Genomic DNA, 24,997 nt, shown 5'->3' with positions numbered 1-24,997 from the left:
TGGAAAAAATTTTTCCCGAACAGTTTGCTAAGAGCAACAAGCTGATTGGTCTGCTGTTAAAACAGTAAAGGCCACTTTATCACTCATGGCTAGTGGAATGACTTTGGCTTCCCTCCAGGCCTGTGGACAAAGACTTTTTCTCTCGGCTCAGATTAAAGATATGACACGATAGGAGTGGCTATAGAGTCAGTACCATCCTCAGTAGCTTTCCATCTAAGTGTCAATGCCAGGAGGTTTGTATTATTGATCGATAACATACTTTTACCACCTCGCCCACGCTATCTTTACAAAATTTCGACTTGCAATGCTTTTCTTTCATTATTCTTTTTATCATGAGTATGATGGCTCATTGTTCGTTGTTGCATTCCTGCATAAGTAATGTCACTTATGCCAACGAAGTTATCAATAAATTAATTCGCAACATCAAAATCGTTTTGTGATGAAAGCCATCTGATTTTATGTTTATTTATTTCACCTTTATTTAACCAGGTAGCTTGTTGAGAACCTTTAGTCCACCAGGTTAGCTAGTGAGGATATCACCTTTATTTACGTCAGGGTAGGTCTTTAGTGAGAAACACCTTTATTTAACCAGGTAGGCAAGTTGAACACCTTTATAGTTTAACCATGGTAGGCTAGTTGAGAACACCTTTATTTAAACAGAGAATAGGCTAGTTTGAAGAACACCTTTTATTTAACCAGGAGCTTAGTTGAGAACTACCTTTATCATTAACCCAGGTTAGGGCTTAGTTGAGAACACCTTATTTAATCCCGGTAGGCTAGTTTGAGACACCCGTTTATTTAAGCCAGGTAGGCAGGTTGAGAACACCTTTATTTAACCAGGTAGGCAAGTTGAGAACACCTTATTTTAACCGGTAGGCCCAGTTGAGAACACGCTTAACAAGGTTAGTGAAACCTATTAACCAGGTAGGCTAGTTGAGAACCCTTTATTTACCAGGTAGCTTTAGATGACTTTTTACCGAGTGATTGAGAACCCTTTATTTTAAAACCTAGTAGGCAATTGAGTAAATCCTTTATTTAACCAGGTAGGTCAAGTGAGAAGCCCTTTATTTAACTCAGGTAGGGCAGTTGAGAAACAACCTTTACTTACCAGGTAGGCAAGGTTGAGAAACTTTATTTAACCAGGTAGCCAAAGTGAGACACTTTTAGTAGAATGAGTACACTTAGCGTGCTATTAAACCTTTTATTACCAGTTAGGCCGGAAGTTTTCGGAGTAGTGACACACTTTATTTTAACCAGGTAGCACATGGAGACACCTTTATTTCCAGGTGCAGGAGAACACCTTTATTTAACCAGGTAGCAGTTGAGAACGCCTTTTATTTAACCAGGTAGGCTAGTTGAGAAACGCTTATTAACAGGTAGGCTAGTTGAGAACACCTGTATGTTAACCAGGTGGCAGTTACGAAGAACACCTTTATTTAACCAGGTAGGCATATGTTTGAGAACACTTTATTTAACCGTAGCCTGTAAATTCGATACCAGGTACCTGTTGAGAACACCCATTACCAGAGCAGTTAATTATTTAACTCAGAGGCATGCGCCCTATTTAAGGTGCATTGAGACCTTTTCAACAGGAGGAGTAACACCTTTATTTAACCGGTAGGCTAGGGACTTATTACAACTCGTTCGGATTGAACACCTTGTATTTACCAGGTAGGCTAAGTTGAGAACACCTTTATTTAACAGTGTAGGCTTTAGTTAGAACACCTTTATTTAACAGGTAGGCTAGTTGAGACCCTCCATGGAGCCTTAACAGTTCTAACAGTTAGTTTCTTAACAAGTGCATGATTATCAATAATTGGAAGAAGCTCTTTCATAAATTAATCAATTGCTGCGTCTGGATGTTCCTTATTAAACACATTCTATATTTTTTTTACATCATCCACATAAGAGTCACAGCAAAAACTTTTGTATGGTCACTTATACACTATTTTAGGCCCAACTGTTGGAACTTTCCTGGATATAGTCACTATATTGTGATCACTGTATCCAATGGGTACGGATACAGCTTTAGAACAAAGGTCTACGGTATTATTWAAAATGTGATCGATACATGTGGATGATCTTGTTTCTGTATAGCATTTGGAAACACCCTGGTACAGTAGATTGATGAATAACCTGAACCAGATTACAGGCACTGGTTATAGTGAGAAGCTTCCTCTTGAGTGGACAGCTTGATGAAAACTAGTCAATATTCAGGCCCCCCAGAAAGTAGACCTATCAAGCACATATTATTTAGATACTGACTGTTAGCACTTGGAGGCCTATAGCAACACCCCAAAAGAAAAGGCTTTAGATGTGCCAGGTGACCCTGCAACCACAACACTTGACATAAGTTCTTCTCTAACCATTACTTGGCTCTGAATATATACAGCAACACCTCCCCCATAAGCATGCCTGTCTCTTCTATAGATGTTATATCCTTGTATTGCTACTGATGTATCATCAAATGAATTATCTAAGTGAGTCTCAGAACTGGCTAATATATGAATGATGTCTGATGTTAGCAAGTTATTGATTTTGTGAACCTTATGTCTAAGGCTACATATATCAATAAGGGCTATTTCCTGGGTAGCTTACATTTACATTTACATTTAAGTCATTTAGCAGACGCTCTTATCCAGAGCGACTTACAAATTGAGCTTGTCAGAGATATAAATAATAAAAACAAAGCAAGAGAAAAAACTATATACATTCAGCAGTCCATTAATCAGTTGGTGTGTGGAAGTGTGTTTGTGCTGTGGGGTTGAAGCTACGAACCCAAAGGCTTGGCTCTCTCAACCCTTCCAGGCTTCTGGGAGGAAGGGGGGACAATGAGCCTGTCAAAGCGGATGTAAGCAATGTCCCCACGCGCTCTTGCAACAGTTATAGCTGGAATAAGTTATTTTCTCTTCTGGCGCACAGTTTCAGGACAGTCCTCGTTGAGGAAGATATACGTTCCTTTCAAGTTATTGGCTCTTTCCAGAACAGCTACCTTGTCCTTGAACCTTAGGAACTTGACAACTATCGGCCTGGACCTGTCACCTGGACCTGTCACCTGGGCCTGTCACCTGGGCCTGTCACCTGGGCCTGTCACCTGGGCCTGTCACCTGGGCCTGTCACCTGGGCCTGTCACCTGGGCCGGTGGTGGGTTTTCCAGCTCTGTGTGTGCGCTCCACCTCAAACATCCTGTGGTCTATCATCAGTTTATCCAAGATAATTTCCCTCACTTTGTCCTCAGACTCCGTCTAGGTCTCATGTGGAGATTATGCAATTCTGTACACAACCATGTTGTTCCACCTTGATCGTCCCTCGAGATAATCCGATTTCTCCGTCATTGTTATCACGGACTCACATTCATGGCTGATGTCCTCTCTCAATGAMTTTCAGATTGCTTCCGTTCTCCTGTTTAAACTCRTCGAGCTGACCCTGGGAGAACTGCAAACTGTTCTTCAGGTCCTGGACTTTTCTGGTCAGGTCGTCCATTATTTTAATTAGTTGACTCCAACAGCATTTGGACTAAACACTTGAAGTTATTTCATTGTTTTGGAAACAACTGCTTGTAGAATATATATTTTGTTTGATAATAAAAGATCCTTTAACTGTGAGATAGATAACCATAACTGGATTCTCAACGGAATACTATAGAAAAAGAAGAAAGGTAAAAGTCCGAGCCAGCATTTGGTCTTGTCATGGTAGCAACATAGGTTCACGCTGTTACTCCTCTCAGTCCAGACAGACACAAGATTGAAAACAACAACAACAAACAGCGGGGATCTAGACACCATGGACTGACACTGTGTCAGCGGCTGCGTTCAAGCCCTCAAGAAAAGCCCTGCTAGCTTGATAGGCAGCTAACTAGCAGCAAGGCTAGTTGCTACGCTAAACAGTTCTCAGACCCGACCTGGTCAGAAGGATCACTGGACAGATAGTAAAGGAAAGTGAAAGGGGATACCTAGTCAGTTGTAGAACTGAAATGCTCTGACTGAAATGGTGTCTTCCCATTTAACCCAACCCCTCTGAATCAGTAGCGGTTCCAGCAACTGATGCCAACCCGTCACAGGATCCAAGCTCAAAGATAACTACTATTAACCAACACTTTTCAATAGACTTTCAAAACTTTCCAAACAACAAACAAGTTCTTCCTCATTCGCGTTCAACAGGCAGTGAATGTTGTGTTTTGTGTATATATATGTGTGAGAAGAATAGGAGCATGTTACATAATGATTGAATCTAGTATTATTGTTTTTAATATGATATACTGATGACCTTTTTTATCTCTTCTATTTCTGACTCTGCCAGCTCAATGACGGGCAGTTCACAGTGATCCAGTCGGTGGGCATGGTTGCGTGGCATGCGCCGCGGGCATGAAGTTACCTCTCTGATATGAACTACGTTCACCGGGACCTGGCAGTCGCAACATTCTGGTCAAACAGCAACCTGGTGTGTGTAAGGTGTCCGACTCGTGCCCTGTCGCGATTCCTTGAAGACGACGCCACGGACCCAACATAATACTAGCTCACTGGTGAGTATTCTAGTACATACTAAGGGGTCTGGTGAGTGTCTAGAACACAGAGAGAGTCTGCGAGTACGCTAGGACACCTGAGGAGTCTTTGGGAGTGTCTAGGACACTGAGGGAGTCGCAGTTCTAGACTGAGTGGTCTCTGAGTCAACACTAAGGGAGTCTGGCTGTAGTGTCTCAGGACACTGAGGGAGTCTGCTGAGTGTCTAGGACTGGGGGAGTTCTTGCTGAGTGGTCTAGGACACTGAGGGAGTTTGCTGAGTGTCTATGGAACACTGGGGAGTCATGCTGGAGTCTAGGACACAGCTGAGGGAGTCTGGTGAGTGTCTTAGAGGACATCTAGTAGGGAGTCTGCTGAGTTGTTAGTTGGAATTGGGGGTTTTGGAGGTGTCTAGGACACTGAGGGAGTCTGGTGAGTGTCTAGGACATCTGAGGGAGGTTGGTGAGTTGTCTGAAAACATCTGAGGGTAGTCTGCTGAGGGAGTTCTGGTGAGTGTCTAGAACACTTGAGGGAGTGCCTGCTTAGTGTCTAGAACACTGATGGGTCTGCTTAGTGTCTTGGACACTGAGGGAGTCTGGTGTGTGTCTGGGACACTGAGGGAGGTTGGTGAGGTGATGTCTGTGTGTGTCTAGAACACTGAGGGAGTCTGCTGAGGGAGTCCTGGTGAAGTGTCTAGGAACACTGAGGGAGTCTGCGTGTGTAGACACTGAGGGGTCTGCTTAGGGAGCACTGAGAGAGGTCCTGCGTGAGGGAAGTCTGGTGTGTGTCTAGAACACTGAGGGAAGTCTGCTGTAGGGAGTCTGGTGATGTGTCTAGTAAACATGGGCTGAGTTCTCTGGACTGAGGGAGTCTGGTGGATGTCTTGGAACACTGAGGGAGTCCTGGTGAGGGTGTTCTTTGTGACACTGGAGGGAGTTGCTTATGTCTGGAGATGGTTGGTTGTTATTGACACTGAGGGAGTTCTGGTGATGTGTACTTAAGAATCATAGGGCAGTCTGTTGAGTGTCTAGGACACTGAGGGAGTTGCTGTAGTGTCTTTGAACAGTGAGGAAGCTGGTGAGGTCAGAACACTGAGGGATCGGTGAGTGTAATTCTGAATTTCTAATGAAGGGAGTCTGTGGAGTGTATTATGACCACTGAGGGAGTCTTGAGTGAATATTGAAAGCTATGGAAGGGAAGTCATGGTGAGTGTCTAGGAGCACTGAGGTGGGTACTGGTGAGTGGTTCCTAGGACACATGAGAGGAAGGTCTGTTTGTGAGTGTATTAGATACACTGAGGGAAGTCTGGTGAGGTGTATTGATACACTGGAGGGAGTGTCTGGGTGAGTAGTCGTAGGACACTGAGGATGTCTGGCACTGTAGTGTCTAGGACAGCTGAGTTGGAGTCTGGTGAGTTGTATGATACACTGAGGATACTGGGTTGAGAGTGAGTAAGTTGACAACACTGAGGGAGTCTGGTGATGTCATTGACATCGAGGGAGTCTGGTGAGTGTATTGAACCCGATGGGAGTCGTGGTGAGTGTCTAGGAACTGCGGGAGTCTGGTGAGTGTATTGAACACTGAGGGAGTCTGGTGGGTTGTTATTTGGAACACTGAGGGAGTCTGGTGAGTGTATTGAACACTGGAGGGAGTCTGAGTGAGTGTATTGAATGGGATCAACGGAGGGATGTCTGGTGAGTGGGTATTGAACACTGAGGGAATGTTGTATTGAACACTGGTCGAGTGTTCTAGGACACTGAGGGAGTCTGCTTAGTGTTTAGAACATGAGGGAATCTGGTGAGTGTCTAGGACAGTGAGGAGAGTCTGGTGGAGTGTCTAGGACTGAGGGAGGTCTGTATGGTGAGTGTTTTTGGCATCTATGTCAAGTCTTGAATGAGTGGTAATAAATTGGTGTGTGTGTGTGTCTGTGACTCTGTGTGGTGTGTGTGTGTGTGTGGACTCCATCCCAGTATTTCCACGCTCACCTACTCCATTCGCATATCCACAGGGAGGCAAGATTCGATCGCTGGACGGTCTCCGCGAGGCCATTGCCTACAGGAAAGTTCACCTCGGCCAGTGACGTGTGAGCTATGGCATTGTTTATGTGGGAAGTGATGTCGTATCGGAGAGCGGCATATTGGGACATGAGCAACCAGGACGTGAGTGAAACTACTTTACTTCATATTCCCCGATCCTAAAAAAACCCATTCTCGGTTCCTTTTCCTTTTATCATCCATTGTCTTTCTTCCATCTCTCCTCCCCTTCCCTCCTCTCTCCCTCCTCCAACTGTTCCTCCATCTCTCTGCCCCTTCCCCCATCCTCTCCTCCTCCAACCCGTTTCCTCCATCTCTTCCTGCCCCCTTCCCCATCCCTCTCCTCCAACCGTTTCCTCCATCTCTCCTGCCCCTCCCCCATCCTCCTCTCCAACCGTTCCTCATCTCTCCTGCCCCTTCCCTCCATTCTTTCTCTTTGTCGCTGCCCCCCTCGTCCCCCTAACATCTTCTCCATCTCTCCTGCCGCCTTCTCATGCTCTTCTTTATTTTCCCCCTCTTCCTTCCCCTTCCCTTCCATCTTTGCTCCTTACGTTGTTCCCTTCTTGACTATAATCCCACCTCTCTTTTCTCTTCCACTCCTATCCTTCTCTTCCCTACCTCATATCCCTTCTCTGCCCAGTGATCACCCTATCCTTTGTATGCCTCTTCATTCAAACCCTAATTCCCAAGAAAATATTGACCCAGGTCTGATTCTAACCCACTCTTAACGCAGATCTCTCCTCTCTTCTCCTCTTCAACCCTCCAGGTTATAAACGCAGTGGAGCAGGACTACCGGCTGCCCCGCCGCGCATGGGACTGCCCAAGCGGCACTGCAACCAGTCATGCTCGACTGCTGGTGTCAAGGAAAGGAACCCTCCGGCCTAAGTTCTCCCAGATCGTCGCAACGCTGGACAAGCTTAATCCGCAATGCGCCAGCCTCAAGGTGTTCACCAGCAGGCACGCACTCTTCGGGGTAAGCCTGTCAAGCTATCACAACCAGTCTGCCATATCTCAGCCTAGTTAGCAGACACTCAATCTGGTGCTAGTAGGGTTGCACAACTCCCCAAATCCACAGGTTTCCAGAAATACCTAGAACCGATTGGATATTCACTCCAGGATATTAGAACCGTGGAATATTCCATCCAGTGATATCTAGAACCGTGGAAATTTCATCCAGGATATCTAGAACCGTGGAATATTTATCCAGGATATCTAGAACCTTGGAATATTCTATCCAAGGATATCTAGAACCTTGGAATATTCTATCCAGGATATCTAGAACCTTGGAATATTCATCCAGGATATCTAGAACCGTGGAATATTCATCCAGGTATTCTAGAACCTGTGGAATATTCTATTCGGTATAGACCTGGAATATTGCCATCGGTATCTAGAACCTTGGGAATATTCCATCCAGGATATCTAGAACCTTGGAGAATATTCTATCCAGGGTAATCTAGAACCTTGGAATATTCTATCCAGGGTATCTAGAACCTTGGATATTTACATCCAGGATATCTAGGAAAACTTGGAGAATTCAGAGAAAGTTTTGGGACCTATGTACTGGTTTGAAGTATGTAGCCTGTATCCAATCTTACTTCAATCATACCACAGTCCAGCAGATGACGCAATCTCAATCGCACTCCAAACTGCCTTTCCACCTGGACAAAAGGAAACACCTAATGTGAGAATTGCTGTTCATTGACTACAGCTAAGCGTTCAAACACATAGGACCACAAAAAGCTCTCACTCCAGCTAAGGACTCTTGGAACTAACCCCTCCCTCTGCAACTGGAATCCCGCGAGACTTCCTGACCGGGCGCCCCCAGGCTGAAGGTATAGGCAACAACACACTCCCCATCCACCCGCCACGACTGATCACTACACACCAATGCGGACCCTCCCGGGATGCACTATTAGTCCCTCCGTATCCCTCACGCTATCACCTCAGACTGCGTGCCAGGCACGACTCAACACCATCCTTAAGTTAACTGATGACACAACAGTGGTAGGCTGATCACGACAACGATGAGCACGCCTATAGGGAGGAGGTCAGAGACCTGACAGTGTGGTGCCAGGACAGCAAACCTCTCACTCAATGTGAGCAAGACCAATGAGCTGATCGTGGAATATAGAAAAAGGAGGCCCGACAGCGCCAAATAACATCGACGGGGCTGAAGTGGAGTGGGTCGAAGGTTTCAAGTTCCTTGGTGTCCACATCACCAACACAACTATCATGGTCCAAACACACCAAGACAGTTGTGAAGAGGCCAACACAACACTTTTTTCCCCTCGGAATGAGAACTGAAAAATGTGACACGGGTCCCCAGATCCTCAAAAAGTTTACAGCTGCACCATCGAGAGCATCCTGCGTTGCATCACCGCCCGTTATGGCAACTGCTCGGCATCTGACCGTAAGGCGCGCTATAGAGGGAAGTGCGTACGGCCAGTACATCACTGGGGAACCAAGCATCCTGACATCCAGGACCTCTATACCAGTCGGTGTCAGAGGAAGGCCCAAACAATTATCAAAGACTCCAGTCACCACAAGTCTGGACTGTTTCTTGCTGCCTGAGGCCTGGTGTGAGCATACCGAACAAGGCGGTACCGGAGCGCCAAGTCTAGGACCAAAAGCTCCTTAACAGCTTCTACCCCCAAGCCATTTGACTGCTGAACAATTAATCAAATGGCCACCCAGACTATTTACATTGACAACCSCTGCCCTTTGTTTTTACACTGCTGCTACTCGCTGTTTATTATCTATGCTTAGTTACTTTACAAATGACCTCAACTAACCTGCACCCCGCACATTGACTCGGTWCCGGACCCCCTGTATATAGCCTCATTATTGTTATGTAATTTTCTTGTTTCTTTTTGATTTTATAATTTTTTTAAACTTTAGTTTGTTTATCAAATATTTACATTTTTCTCTATTTCTTGAACTGCATTGTTGCTTAAGGGCTTGTAAGTAAACATTTCACGGTAAGGTCTACAACTGTTGTATATGATTTGATTTCTCAATGCAAATGCTGAATCAACAGTAGCTCTTACAAGGCATTTCTTCGACCGATGGCTTCGCAATGTTTAGCTTTTTAGCCACATTCCTCTGTTGCGTTTGTGGAAAGAGCCCGGGGGAGGGGGGTGACCTACCTTTTTGTCCCTGCTTCAGGAGAGTGTGAGGAGGAGGAATGGTGGATCTGGAGCTGTAGTTATGGCGATGGCTGGGAAGATTAAGTGAGAATAATTAGCTAGAGTAAGAGCAAGGCAAAAAAGACGGGAACGCTTTTAATTAGCTGCTAATGAGATTTTAAACGGCCCAGCGGAGAGGTGTGCCCCCCCCCACCGAGCCTAACGAGGGAGGAATGAGTGAGAGATGAGCTGCCGTGACATCCGGCATGGTGTTAGCGGTATGTAGCGGTAGCTAGGCTACGTTTGATTGGTGAGTTGTTTCAGTATATACAGTACAGGTGTTTGTGTGTGTGTGTGCCGTTTAAGATTAGGGAGGACAATTTATTTTTATTTTTATGTGCATCGCCTTATTTATATTATATTGCATCTCTGTTTATTCATACTCCATTCACTCAGCTCCATGTAACATTGGTTTAGGCTACTACATCCTTCTCACATAATTTCCCTATACCCATCATGAGGTTGCTACAACCTAGCCCATGAATGAAAGTTTACAATGTAGGAGCACAGGTCGAGAGAACATTTGTAGTAATCCAGGTGACAGACAGTAACACATGCATACCTGAATCTAGCTGATCTGGGGTGGAATAATTAGTCCAAACAGTTGCAAYTAAAATGAGTGTTTGAACATCCCAGTTTCATTCTGTTTGCTTCCGTTTAAGAAATGTTTTACAACAGAATTGGCGGTATGAATGATAGTCTCAGTCTGTAGAACATAGAACACTGCCTGTCTGGAAAACAACCTGTGGTTACCTAGGTTACCCTATTGGCTCACAGTAAAAAAAAAACACATTTACTTTAGTCAATTATATAACAACATTTAAGAAAAGTACAACATGTCTGAAGATTACTTTTTCAACATCGCCTGCTCCCTAGTATTCTCACTACTCATGCCCCTTTTCATGACGACTATAATAGCCACTGAGTGAGTGCTAACTAGTAACAGCTCATAATATTTAAGCTAGGCAAGACCAACAACACAAAACGAACGGACTGTACAGCTACAAGTAGTGAGTGGAGTTACAAACGGACAGTAAACAAGTTAAATGTCTTACCTTTGATTGAATGTTTTCCACACACCGGGCTCCCACATTCCCCACTTTTCCACACCGAATAGCCTGAAGCCACCGGGCTCCCACATCTCCCACACCGAATAGCCTGAAGCCACCGGGCTCCCACATCTCCCACAAACCGAATACCTGAACCCACCGGGCTCCCCATCTCCCACACCGAATAAGCCTGAAGCCACCGGGGCTCCCACACTACCCCTCCCACACCAAATAGCCTGAACCACCGGGCTCCCACATCTCCCACACCAATAGCCTGAAGCCACCGGGCTCCCACATCTCCCACACCGAATAGCCTGAAGCCACCGCGGCTCCCACATCTCCCACACCGAATAGCTGAACCACCGGCTCCCACATCTCACACACCGAATAGCCTGAAGCCACAGGCTGCTTCTCACACGCTCCATTTTCCTACGTGGGAGCATTACGAACCGTAGGTCAGGATTTTTGACTTGGTTGCATGTACATTGAACAACAAAATTTTCCCCAATTTCTGGGCGTGATCGAGGGGTATTCCTTATTATTAGGTGAAAACTGACTGGGACTATCACCCGCCACACACAGTTCGCTTTCATAGCAACCATACGAACAGCATCATCACATCTACGTGCTCACCTCCTCTCACAATGTCCCTTTACTTGTGGACYTCATTGTACAACACAACAGCTGTATGTGAATAGCCGAAAATACCTCCCCAAGCCAAACCTTCATACCATAACCACTACACACAGCCTACATCATTGTCACCATATTATCTAACGCCATAGTTCAACGTAGCTACTCGAGCTAACGCGTTAGTAAACCCACAATCCAATCCATGTGTACAATCACGCAGTACAGTGTACAGCAGGCGGTTTAGCAGTTACACCGGCGGGCCCCAGTGGTAGTAAATTAATAAAACCGAAAGCTTACGTTGACTTTAAAGAATTGGAGTGTTGGATAGCCAGCTAGCTAACAGAAATATTATTCCTCTCTGTTTGAGTCATGTTGTTGAGTAGCTGTATTAGCTAGTGTAAGGGAWAGGGAAAGTGAAACTAAAAGAAAAATACATCAAAAATAGTTATCCTCTCTCTCTCTCTCTCTATGCTGCTTCTCCTTCATTTCTTTGAAATGAATTTCTATATTCCACGATCAGCTCATTGGTCTTGCTCAAAACTGTTAATTTTTTTTCTTCAATAATTCCCGCTCCAGCCATTACCACAAGCCCATCCTCCCCAATTAGGTACCACCAACCTCCTGTGTAGGACATCCCCCAGAAGTTGTCATAATTACTGTGTAAGACTACGGAAGGGGGTGAGAACCATGAGCATCCTAGGTTTTGTATTGAATTCAATGTACCCAGAGAAGGACGGAAAATAGCTGTCCTCCGGGCTAAACCATGGTGCTACCCTACAGAGTGCTGTTGAGGCTACTGTAGACCTTCATTGCAAAACAGTTATTTGATGACGTGAACATATTTAGTATAGTTTTATCGAAAAATAAGAACTTCTTTTATGAAATTCACTGAGTAGAATGTTCCCCCCTTCCTCCTCTGAGGAGCCTCCACTGGTGTGTGTGTGTGTGTGTGTGTGTGTGTGTGTGTGTGTGTGTGTGTGGTTGTGTGTGTGTGGGTGTTTGTGTTGTTCACAACTCACACTGAGAAAACAGTTTTCCAATAGGAAACAGTAACCAAAAACGGTCTTCCAATAGGAAACAGGTTCCGAAACAGTTTTCCAATAGGAAACAGTAACCAAAAACCGTCTCCAATAGGAAACAGCTAACAAAACGCTCGCAATAGGAAACACTACGAAAACGGTCTCCAATCAGAAACAGTGACCAAAACCTTAGGAAACACCAGTTCAGGTGTTTCTGCTCAGATGTGTCGCCTCATAACACAGACATACTAATCTTATGCCTCTCACGTAGAAAAACTTCTAGCCTGGTCCCACCTTTCCAATGACCTTAAGGAGTTGGAAAACCAGGCTAGACAGTTCCCCTTCAACCAAGGCTTCAGAGAGTGGCTAACAATGGTCTATTAAGAGGGAACTGTGTCTGAGGGTAATGGCAGCTAGCCCAACCCTCTGGCCCAAAGCACAGGTCTTATTAAAATCATCCTTCTATCCATCTGCAGCACTCACACCTTCAATGGAGCCTCTGTACCACTTTAATAACTCGCACCTCTCTTTTCTTCACCCCCGCCCCCCCCCCTTATGAATCTAATGCCATCAAACGACAAGGATCAACAGAGCAAGACGGACAGAGAGAGAGAGAGGAAGAGAAGAGAGAAAAAGGTCCTCGTTCTACTCCCTGTTTCTTCCTGTCCTTTCTTACCCCCCCACATTCATCACCCTCCACTCGTTCTCCTTCCTAACCTCCACTGCTGTTATAAATGCAATTACCCTATCTGTGACATCAATTAGGGGTGGTTGGGTTTTTAGAGAATCTGAGGCCTCGTTGGGTGTAACCGCTGTATACGTACACGCGCACACAGGCACACACGCACAGGCACAATGTTGAGTTACACCAGCACTCCATGACGTCTGGACACTTGAGGAGATGTTTTTACCTCTGCCATGTTGTGTTGCTTTGTCGTCACGCCAAATAGAACACACGCCAGTGTTGTTGTTTGCGCCAACGTCTCCGACCTCAAGCCAGTCTCCAACGGTTATGGCTGGGACAGTTGACCTTTGACCCTACAAGGGCGGCGAGGGGGGCGAGAGGAGAGCGAGGTGGCGTTTTTTGGGGGTAGTTTCGTTGATTTGTGGAGCGAGGCGTGACCTTAACCTCTTTCTCCTTTTGTCTCCCCTGTAGGCGTCGCAGCCCCTGCTCGATCGATGCGCCCTGACACACCACCTTCACCACCGTGGGAGACTGGCTGGACGCAATCAAGATGACCGCTACGGTGACAATTCCTCAACGCCGGAATTGCCCCTTCGACCTCGTGGCCAAAGACAGCAGTGAGTGAAGAAAAAGTCGATTCAGATAGTTGATCATTGTCACGGACAGACATAGAGGGGGGGGTCTAAAAAGAGTTGATTCAAATGAATAAAATCTGGTTGTGTCTGCAGTGAATTAGGTCAGAGTTGTTCATAGACATTCCGGTACACTTGAATTGTGGTACATAATGGAGCTTATTTTCACTACCCTAACCAAGCTGTAGTTTTCACACTACCACTTCAACCCTACCAGGCTTATTTTCACTGACCTAACCCAAGGCTGTAGTTTTCACTGACCCCTAACCCAAGGCTGTAGTTTTCACTGACCCTAACCCAAGGCTGTAGTTTCACTGACCCTAACCCCAAGCTGTATTCATTGACCCTAAACCAAGTTGTAGTTTTCACTGACCCTAACCCAAGAGACGTAGTTTTCACTGGTCTCACTGTGATTGAGTGACGAGACCATCAGGAGTATATGACACTACCAGAGCTTGACCCTGAGTGACAATACAAGACAAGAAAAAGCACAAATTCTAGAGGCTCTTCCTCTTCCTGGAGAGAATGAATGGAGTGTAGCAAGGACCAATCGCAGAGGGTTTAAAGTAATAGGTCATCAGGAAGTGACCAATAAAAGAGCTCCATTCTGGAGCAGACACAAAATAAAGCCTAACAGGAAGGGCGCAACGTACTCTTCCTCCCTAGTGCACGTTACCTCACGACACCKTCCCTTTCAGCGYTAAGGACGTATAGTTGACMCAGAATTCGATCGYGTTCGTAAAAGAATGCAACRTTTTGAAAACACTTTTTTTGCGATACAAAATTAAAATGAAAAGTTTCTCATTGTACAAGTCCTGGTAGTCCCTCCCCTGTTTCAGTCTGTTTTCTTCCACTTAAGGCCTAATGAACACAACCCTGATTTCAGAGCCAGGTTGGCACGCTATTTATGTAACAGGAAATGTGTGTCAAAGAGGTCATGGAAATAGGGTCAGTTATGATCAAATAAAGGAATTAGGATAATAATGATTAATATATCATCCTCGTTAGGTGGATAATAAGGGGATGGATGTGGAGGTGATTTGTTTCAATTTGTCAGGCTGACAGGTGTGCTGTACAGTGGCTCCCTCTCCTACCCATAATGGCTAGTAATTCCTCTAATGGTGGTTCATTTATCATCATTTTATCCTCCGTCGCTGGAGTGATGAGGGATTGCGAAGGGAACAAAAACACAATTTATTTTTGCGAAACTGCTGCCATGGACAGTGCTCTATTTTTGAGCGTGTGTGTGTGTGTGTGTGTGTGCAAATGGAGAGGACGACGGAAACGTGCAGACAAGCAGAGGGCATAGTGTCTGTGAAAGAGGTGGAGTTTGTGTGTGTCTGTGTGTGTGTGCGTGTCTTTGTSTGTGTGAGCGGAGAGTACRCAGACCGGCGCTGGGTCCTCGTGGTTCGCTAATCGTTCCTCCAGACGTCGACCGTGGTTTGCTCTTTCCTTCGTTATCGGCATTGGGAAAACAAAAACGAAATAGCGGGAAAAGAGAGTCCTTGTGATATTCTTCCTAACAATCCGGTACATGAGGCCTTTTTGAGTTAAACCAACATCACTGAGACGATTAGATTACACCGTCTGACTGACGCCGGCCAAACAGGTGCAGCTTTTTTTTCAGAACAGCCATTCTTCAACTGTTCTTTAATAAGGCTTCTGTGTGAGTGTCAGCATTTTCATATTTCCTCCCATTGCATCTCACATTTAGGAGTGAATGCTCCCTTCAACTACGAAAGAGACAATTAGATGTTTTTCAGAGCTGACCTGAATGGTCAAAAGACCAATTAGTGGGGGGAAAAAAATCTGAATTGGGCTGCCTGTCTAAACGCAGCCTTAGAGAAACAGACCGTTTAGAAGACCGTGAAGACAAGTCAACATGGGCGACTGCGATTGATTGATTCAAATGATGGATTGCTGACTGTTCTCTTTGAGTCTTGTCTTTCAAGATTGCTTTGCCATCACTGACTGTGTAGACTAAATGATTCACCATGAAATGACCAACCACGAGGGGGGGGGGGGGGGGTTTAATGGAAGGGGAGGTTAATGTTTAAAACAGTGATTTCCGCTACTGTGGGCCAACACTAAAACTGTCTACCCAGTCAAGCCAGACAGTCAGTTCTATTAAGATGTTCATTATTAATGGCTGACACCACACTGGTGATTGTAGTTGAGGTGTGCGCTTCTACTGGTGCAGCTTGTATATTCGCTTGTGACTCTCCCTTACATGGTACGTTTGGCTTCTATGGAGTTGCCTACTGCATGTCGCTCCCAGGTATAGGTGGCGATATGTCAGTACATGACAGCTACATGATAGCCGCAGTTAAGTCGTTGTCTATAATTCGAGAGTCATGCACGATAGAGCGAAATAAATTTGATCTAAGCATACTAGATGTGTAGGCCTTCCTCTCAGCTCTATGTTGTAGCTCAGTCATATTACAAGTACAACAAGGAGCGTGTGAATATCACACAATGTGTAAGCCTTTCTATGTTAGTTCAAGCGGGTGAATGTCTGTATCTTATCCCTATGTCTGCTTTATTGGAATGGACTCTGTTTGATAATAGTCTGTTTCATGAGGAAAAGTTTGGACTGATTATTTGTCCTGTGACCTCACGCGGAGAGAATTAAATTGGTCGCGTTATTTCATTTGATTTTTCAGGGCAACCATCTTGAAAAGGGAAGCTTCTGTCTTTATAAAGTGTATACACGTATAAGATAAAACGTTTATTCACGCTGGAACTCTCATTGTTATTATTATTGAAAGATAGTGCTAATTAACCAGGAATGCAAAAGTACTAAGCTGCGCAAGATCCTGCTCACAGTTATTGTAAGGAAATTAGTGATAGAGCAGGAATACAGAAATATCCTCAGATAGAGTAGCAAGTCTTTTGGTGTGTTGTGCTTCTTGTGTAGTTCATAGGTGTAAGAAATGGAAGTTATCATTTATCCATTAGGATGCTTAAAGGATTTTTTTAATTTATTAAAGTTTAAAAAAACGTAAGAAATTTTAGTCGCTAACCGCACAGATTCTTACTCTTCATCATTTAAGGTGTGATATATAAGCACATGTAGCTTATTTGCCGATATATGTTCAGATGGGTTACGGTTTTATTACGTCATCACAAATAGGATAGTTGAAGCGAAAAGAGCATCTGTCGGGAGCTGTTGTCAATTTGTCTTTTATTACTCATTCTAGCTATGTGTTTAGATAGATAATATCTCTAATGTTGCCAATATTAGTCAGTGCTATAATTGACTAGTCATACGAGGATTCGTTCTGGGAAGCTTGTTGTTTTACTATGGATCTCACAAAATTATACTCAACGCATTTATATTGTCTTCTCTGTACGACATTGATATTCTAAAGATGAGTAATATTGTGTACATCGCGTGATATTTTTCTAATAAGGAAGACAGTTAATAAAATTTTAAAGTCAGGAGCATGACTCTATCATTCATGTAATAGGGCTTGTTTAGAGTTACTTATAGATAAGTGTAGCTCGTGTTATGGTTCTTCTTTAAGTAGAGTGGCTTAGATGATCCATAAATATTGTAATGTGACAGTTTGGGTCATAGCTAATACTTATGTGATACTCAGTACTCTTGTGTGTGTTCAATATTTTTTCTATATGGTTTAGTTATTCTTAATATAGGGAACTATGTTGAGCTATATTGGAGTATAAAAGAGATCTATAAGATATTCAAAATTCGAGATACGAGTGGTCGACGGAAAATATGGATTTCTGCAGTCTTTCAGAATTTAGTGTCGTTATGCACCTCAAGCACAACGCTGCCTTACTAGACAAGGAATTGGCGTTTCTTTAATCTTCCATAGATTGTCTTATATTGCGCATATGATCTATTCGCATACAGGAGCTATTCATGTAGTTATATATGTGTATGGGAGGCATGGAGAGAGAGTGGGTGCCTCGCGAATGAGATTAGTTAAGCTAATGAGAATTCAGGTTGTAGCGAGGAAGAGTAAGAGACAACTGTAAATTGTACATATTAATATTTTACTAGTGTGCTTCCTTTTATCTTTGATTCGTAGGATAAGTAAAGGTTTCGTGGGAGCGTCAAGTTCGTTGTGTCACTAGTTTGTGAATGCGTGATAAGGCTGTAGACCGGGAGATGTATAAATGCTGTCACTAACTCAAGTAACGCTAGGAAACGGATTGCTGGGAAAATATGCATTGGGCCAGGGGTATTGTAGTTCGTTACCAACTTGGTTTTTGTACATTCGGATCAATGAATAATTCCTGAGCATATATTAAGTGAAAGGGCGGCGTTTGGTAGCTTTGTTGTTCCTCTCGCGATATGTCATCTTTGAACTAGAGGGTTTGCTACTTCACAATGTAATAGGTGTAAACTCTTTGCTTTTACTACAATATGTCTATAGATATGAAACTATAATTTCCTGTAAAAAATTTAGCTAGAATACGCCAAACCGTTAACTACATAAAGATGATGTCGCAAGATATGTTTTGTTATTTTCATGGCAATTTTTACATATAGCTTTTGTGGTTGATGTGTTAGGGATTAGCTGGAAACGCTTTTGTGCCTGTTGTTCAAAGGGCGCCGTATTCTGCCGTACCTTCGGGGGTCATTTTGGCTAGATTTATTTACTTATTCATAATGTTTTTATAACAAAATGTTTTATCTTTTTTTATTATTGACAACAATAACACACTCAATACAGGGAACATTCACTGTGAATACAATGGAAAAGAAAAAATAACAGCTGCGAACCCCCCACCCCAACTAGATATCATTATATAATCATCAATCATTTAACATAGACATTTCTCCCCAATGCACACAACAGTAGAGTTTAAATAAAAATCCTGCTAAAAAACACAGAAAATAATGTGTTCTCTAAAATAATCTAATACGAATACTAGTATGGTTATAGGCATGGACTTGAAATACCTCCTGGTCTGTGTATAATTTGTGAGCTGATTGTGAGGTTTTCACTATTATATTCATGGCGCCAAGGGCCCTGGATTCTTTGATTAGCCGGTTTGACATCAGACATCGGGCGCTAGTATAGGATTATTGAGATAATAGGGTTGTGACCTTGTGCCGTATTGTTGTATAGCTTTACGTTCGACTTTGCAGGAAGTAGATCTTCCGAAATTAGAATGGTACTGATTTATTCCTCATCAGTATCTTTGTTGTTATGCTTGTTTTAATTTCACTTTATTCTTAGCATATAGAAAAATAAGCTTAAAACGACTGATCTTGATTTAGAGCTGAACTGGATTAGACCCACGGTTTGAAGTTGATTTGTTGAGAGCTCAGAGTAGCTTGAAAAGGTAATATACATACACTCGTCTTGGTGATATCATTAACTCTTCTTCCATTATTTCTGCCTCTCGCTTCACTCTAATACAAACTGTCAACTTCTACACTCACGCAATTCTTCTCTTCTACTGGTGTGGCAAATCTTCATGTAAATGGACATAACAAACTTGTCACCGGCATATGGAACATGTTGTGGTTTAACATCTTGGGTCAGAGAGTATCAGGTTGCATTCTGGGGAGGAGTGTACACACAAGAATTAACGAAAAAATCTTGGTTTTGTCATGACCGTTAGGTAAGTTCATTGTATATAGTGGATAGACACGGTAGGGACGTGCTCATTTTATCGATTCTCTTTCAGCACTCTGGTTTTTTCACCTCTCCCTCCGGCAGCGGTCCACCTATATCTTGCCATTATTGTGTATAGCCTCCCCCTAAATAAAGACTCTGGTTGTAACACATTATGTAACTTCAGACAATATTGTTGGGATAGCTGTAGTGGGAAAGCATTATTGAGTGTAGAAGTGTAATAGCACCAATTAGTGCGAGGAAATCCTACGTTGAGGAGTGATAGCACATGATCTCTTTTTTGGGAATCAAGCGTAAGATCATAGTTACTGGAGACTGGCTACACCAATTAAAGTAGGCGAAAGTTTTGAACGAATCAGTTAAACAACACAATGTATCCAAGTCAATACACTTCTGTGAATCACAACTATGTTTCTGGGCTACTAGGATATCTATTAGAGGAATTCGCTTTATTTGTGACGAAATATAAAGTTTATCAACCTGTTCTTCTGTTGTGGGAGGAAACTCCTGAGTTAGGAATAGGGACACTTAAAGTGAAGGGATGGCCATTAGTGGGTAATGAGGCACTTTAGTTGGGAAAGGCCATATATTGGGTAAGCTCAGTGCGCGGAGCCATATAAAGGATTTGGGGTGGTCCTTTTGGTGATGCAGCTATTGTGTGTTGTATCGACCACTAGTCACTCTCGGGCTTCTCAGTTTCCTAATGGCTTCCTGGTGAGTGTTTTTGGTCACTTTTGAATGCTGGCGGTGTTTCACTCTAGTGGTAAGCCATTTAGTGGGAGAGACGAGAAGTCCTAAACCCACACAAGTGGCTAAGGTAGCCTTTGTTCAGTGCTCATGCACAGTTGAGTGGCACATGGCAATGTGAGCACTGCTAGTGGGGCTTAGGAGAGAAGGTTTGCGCATGTATGTTGGGTCGTGTCACAGGCGTAGTCGTCCTCCAGGGTCATGCATTGAGCGCATATGCTTAGGTTAGAAGGCAGTTATCAATCAGGAGCGTGCGAGGAAGAGACCGTAGAGAGGGCAACAACACGCCGAAGTCAGGTAACAGCTACCATCTTCAAGGGGCTATGACTTATGATTCTATTTACTTCGTCTTTATTGTTCGTGGTAGCCACGGAGGAGCACCAGCTGCGTCGCGATCGCTACCTGTCACGTATTGCACTGCCTGCAAGATGACTCCTTTTAACTCCATTCAGCAGCGTACCATCAAATGCAGAGTAGTTACTGCTTTGCTGGGCTATGAGGACTGCTAAGGGAACCAGAGTAGATATCAGGCGCCTCCATGGGAGGCCTGGTATGACGGGCAGAAGAAATGCATCTCAGCGCTGGGGTTGTTCGCAGCATTTTTAGCAGGGAATGGCACGACTAACCAAGAGTTTGCGAAAGAGTACCGCATATACATCTGGCAATTGGTGCAGAGTAGATCCACAGGTCTGACCGAAGATTTGCATTAGTGATTCGCCACTGGCGCCACACTCGCTGATGCTGGGTCAAAGAGTAGACAAGAGGAGGGTGGTCGACAACTCGAGCGAGCATGTGCAAAGCTTGTCGTGGCACACGAAGATGCTGGGAGGAAGAGACCGCCGTGGGGAAACGTTCCTCACTCGTAGCTGGCCTGTTCGTGCACATACACATTCTCAGCATTGCAACGCCCAAGAGGTTTGTGTTCGTAGAGGGACAATCGCTCCTTTGGGTTTTGGCTGAGTGCCTTCGAAGGGACTAGACGTTGTTTGCTTCTTCTTCTGTCTTTCCACGCCGAAATGTCCTGTTGTGTTCTACGTTGTTATGTCCAGTTTTTGAAGAAGGGTGGTGTGCATTTGCTTGAATATGTGCGAGTTTTTTGGTAAAAAAAAAAAACAAACTTCCGCATTACTGTACAATGACGCATGTAGACTGCGACCAGAGGATGGGACACTGCTAATCTCTGACCATACTCCGTAGGACGTTTGACTGAGACTGAGATTCTCAAGACCTCTTGGTGAGACGGCTCTATCGACTGTGTGGGGTGTCGCGGTGGACCTTGGCGAGTTTTCTTCTCTGACTCGCACAAGACATGCTAGACTCATGTGGCTGGAGTGTGGGCTGCGCAGCTGTCTCCTGCAATAGGAGAGGCATTGAGTTGGTGCTCGTTTTATTGGACGCTTGAGGGCCCACAGGGCTCAGTGGTGGGACTTTCCCAGACCTGAATACAATTGAGCACATCTGGGACATGTCATGTCTCGCTCATTCACCAACGCCAGGTTTGCACCACAGACTGTCCAAGAGCACCGTCTTTGCAGCGGATGCCTTTAGTCCAGGTCTGGCACGACGGCATTGATCCCTCAGGAGTACGGATCCGCCCCTTGGGTATTCCTTGGGGTAAGCGTGTGGGCGGATCATACAGGCGTTTGGTGGGAGTGCATACCGGCACGTGGAAGGCACACACACTATGAGCCTCATTTTGACTTGTTTTAAGGACACCTTATCACATCAAAGTTTGGCTCAGCCCTGTAGTGTGGTTTTTTCCACTTTAATTTTGAGTGTGCTCCAAATCAGACTCAAGAGGGGGGGGGGTGTGTTGAGGTAAAATTCTGTCATTTTTTCCTCATTTGATAGGTTATCTTTGATGTCGACTCTTTTGTGTGTCCTGACAATTCAATTATGTATTAGAGAAAGTCGCGTATTTAATACAGGCAGGGGCTACTCCTCTTTTCGGAATTTATCATTAGGGGAACATTTAAAGTCTTAATGGGGGTGGATATGTTGATTTTGTGTTACCATTTTTAGTTTTTTTTGAGCGCAGGTGGTGTTTTTTAATAATAAATTTTTATATACAGGGTAAAATAAAGTACTGAACACACACAATGGTGATACGTACTGAACGGCTCTCCCAAAAGAGCTTCTCTCTACGCAAATATAGTTGGAAACAGTGGTGCGTTATTTTAGTTGGAAGCCATAAGCAACGCTTTTTATTAAAGAAGGTGGCACAACTAAACGTTCTTACCTCTATCTCAAATATGTGGTCGGCTGCTCTGCGTATAAAGGCAACACCTCATCTTGCGCTGTGAGTGTATATTGCTTTATCGCTTTTGTCACCGTGTTGGGGATCTGCTTCTGGTGCGCGTGCTGATTTTGTCGTAAGAATGCCTCGTCGAATCGGCTCTGTTTCAGAGCTGCTTGGCATGTATTTGATGATTGCTTACTGATGAGCATATCACCTCGAATTTGGCAACTCACCATCGGACATCTTTTGTTGATTGCACGATTTCAGAAAAGAGGTGTTAAACCTTCTTATATCCTCAGCTGCTGCATATTGAAAAATGACCATCGGATGTGCACCGCTGAACTTTTGGCCGGATACGTAATAGTTAGACACCTTCGGTGGGAGAGTTCGAAAGAAGAGATCGTGGTTCATACATGGTTGGGCGCATAGGACAGATAGATTGGTTCACAAAGATAGTAACAGTATAGCTCAAGGTGGTTTTTACTAAACACATAATGATCTGATTTGACGCAGCAAACTTGGCACATTGATCGGCATTGTCGTCCTCTCTGCTGCACAATAAGTCACTGATACATGACCAAAAGTTTACAATTTGAGCAACACTAAATAAATCTTCGTCATGAGTCTTGTAGGATTCCAATTCGTTTCTTTTTATTGGAAGGACGTCTAGTGTGACGATGATAATAATACCGTGGAAGGCCTCAGCCAATACGTTCGATGTAGCGAGCAGAAGACTCTTGCATAGGTATCTGTCGCTTACGATAATTACCTGTCTATGTATTGTTTCGTCTTGACTCTTTGGTTTTATATTCAGCCTCCAGTTTTGAGCATGTTGTTCAGTTACCATACTTAGTTGTCGATGTTCTGGGGTGCAGGGTGTGGTCCAGAGGTTAGGTGCTGAACAAGACTTCAATAATGTCTAACTCGCATAATTTGTGCTCTGTTGACTAGGATTTTATGGTCTATATGTAGTCATTTGTTAATGGTACTGGGCTCCGTAGTCAGACTGATCGGTTAAGCTTCCCATCCGTGGTTCCTGGTTGGATGCTCTATTTCTCGGTTGTATCTGGTCGGGGTCTAATGGGCAACTGGCGCTGTGCGCGGAGGGCTGTCCTCGTTTGGTCGTGTGGGCAGGGCATCGGGAACTTTATTTTGGGGAAGACGGGAGTTTGGCATTAGTGATATCCTTGAGGGGCCAGGAATAGACGCATTAGAACTCGGGAAATAACAGTTTACCTTTGGGACTACTTCGTTGGTTTTGTTGGAAAGATCTTGATTAGGTTGGTTTAGTTTGTTTGTATTAATCTGATTGCGCAGGATGTTGTGATCATCAGATATACACGACATTACTAGCTTGTTACAATGGCCAGCTGCAAGTCTTTAATTGACTTGTTCTCGCTGCAACAGTGGTGTGTGGTATGGAGATTTAAGGGAGTTTGAACTGTCATAAACCTGTTTGGATCATAGCAGCAATCAATTTTTAATATGAGGAACGCGATTACTGCGGTTATCTGTAGGATTCAATACGTTTCTAGGGGTGTTGTGTTTATTTGGTTATATTGAAATAACAGAAGTTTTCTTTGAAATTCATAACTATTATGCCCGATGCACATAACGAGGTCAGGAACACTATCTCTGGTAACTTTTCTTTTTACATTTATCTGGATGTTAAATTAATCCAAAAAACTCGAGTTTAATTTCTCTACTTCCACCACTGTAATTTATTTCTGCTCCGACTTGGGACAAACAGGCATCTTGAACTGGGTGGAACTCAATTCTAAGAATGATGAAGAGGATTTCAAGAGGATTACCAAGAGGATTCAAGAGGATTCCAAGAGGATTCCAAGGAGGCGTTCCAAGAGGATTTTCAAGAGGATTCCCAAGAGGATTCAAGAGGATTCCGAGAGGATTCCAAGAGGATTCCAGAGGGTTCGAGAGGAATTCCCGAGAGGATTCGAGAGATCTCCGAGAGGATTTCAAGAGGTTCCGAGAGGATTCGCAAGAGGATTCCAAGAGGAATTCAAAGGATCCGAGAGGATTCCAAGAGGATTCCCAAAAGGTGTTCCGAGAGGATTTAGTAAATGAATTAATGATTAAACTAACAAAAAAAAGCATATAAAATTTGGATATTGTATTTTTGTTGTTGTTCTAAAAGCTGTACATGGTTTTGTAACAAAAATAAGATAACATTACATGAAAACAAATGAAGTTTGATCAACTGGGAATGTTATTGTGCGATATGATCATTTGGATTCCAAGTTAAAATGAGCAGATAGCAGAGAGCTATTTTGGAGAGAGCAGTAGACGAGGAATTGCAGATAGATAGAGAGAGCATATTTCATATATGGGAGAAGATTTAAGACAGCAGACAAAGAGAGCAGGGAGCAGAGAGAGAGAGAGCAATAGAGAACAGCGTAGAGAGCAGATAGAGAGCAGTTAAGATAGAGATGCAGGGTAGAGAGAGAGCAGATATAGAGAGAGCAGATGGATTAGAGAGGGCAGCTAGAGAGAGAGTGGATAGAGAGAGAGAGCAGATAGAAAGTGAACAGAAGAGAGAGCAAGGATAGAGTGGGCAGCTAGAGAGAGAGCAGATAGAGAGATGAAGAGCGAGAGAGCAGATAAGAGAGAGCTGATAGAGAGCAGATAGATTAGAGAGAA

At 43.9% G+C, this 24,997-nt stretch overlaps 1 protein-coding gene across 1 annotated transcript in view; it reads left to right on the top strand.

Annotated features, from left to right (window-relative positions):
• LOC111952653 (ephrin type-B receptor 3) overlaps positions 1-24,997 on the top strand; it is a 71,470-nt gene that overhangs the window by 42,451 nt on the left and 4,022 nt on the right. The window contains 4 exon segments of the mRNA XM_070435369.1: positions 6,508-6,658; positions 7,299-7,505; positions 13,578-13,600; positions 13,602-13,727. Of these exon segments, the coding sequence (XP_070291470.1) occupies positions 6,508-6,658; positions 7,299-7,505; positions 13,578-13,600; positions 13,602-13,727 (507 nt within the window).

This window comes from Salvelinus sp. IW2-2015, linkage group LG26, assembly GCF_002910315.2.
Source record: "Salvelinus sp. IW2-2015 linkage group LG26, ASM291031v2, whole genome shotgun sequence".
In the NCBI taxonomy this organism is placed as follows: Eukaryota; Metazoa; Chordata; class Actinopteri; order Salmoniformes; family Salmonidae; genus Salvelinus; species Salvelinus sp. IW2-2015.
This window is presented reverse-complemented; position numbering and strand designations above follow the sequence as displayed.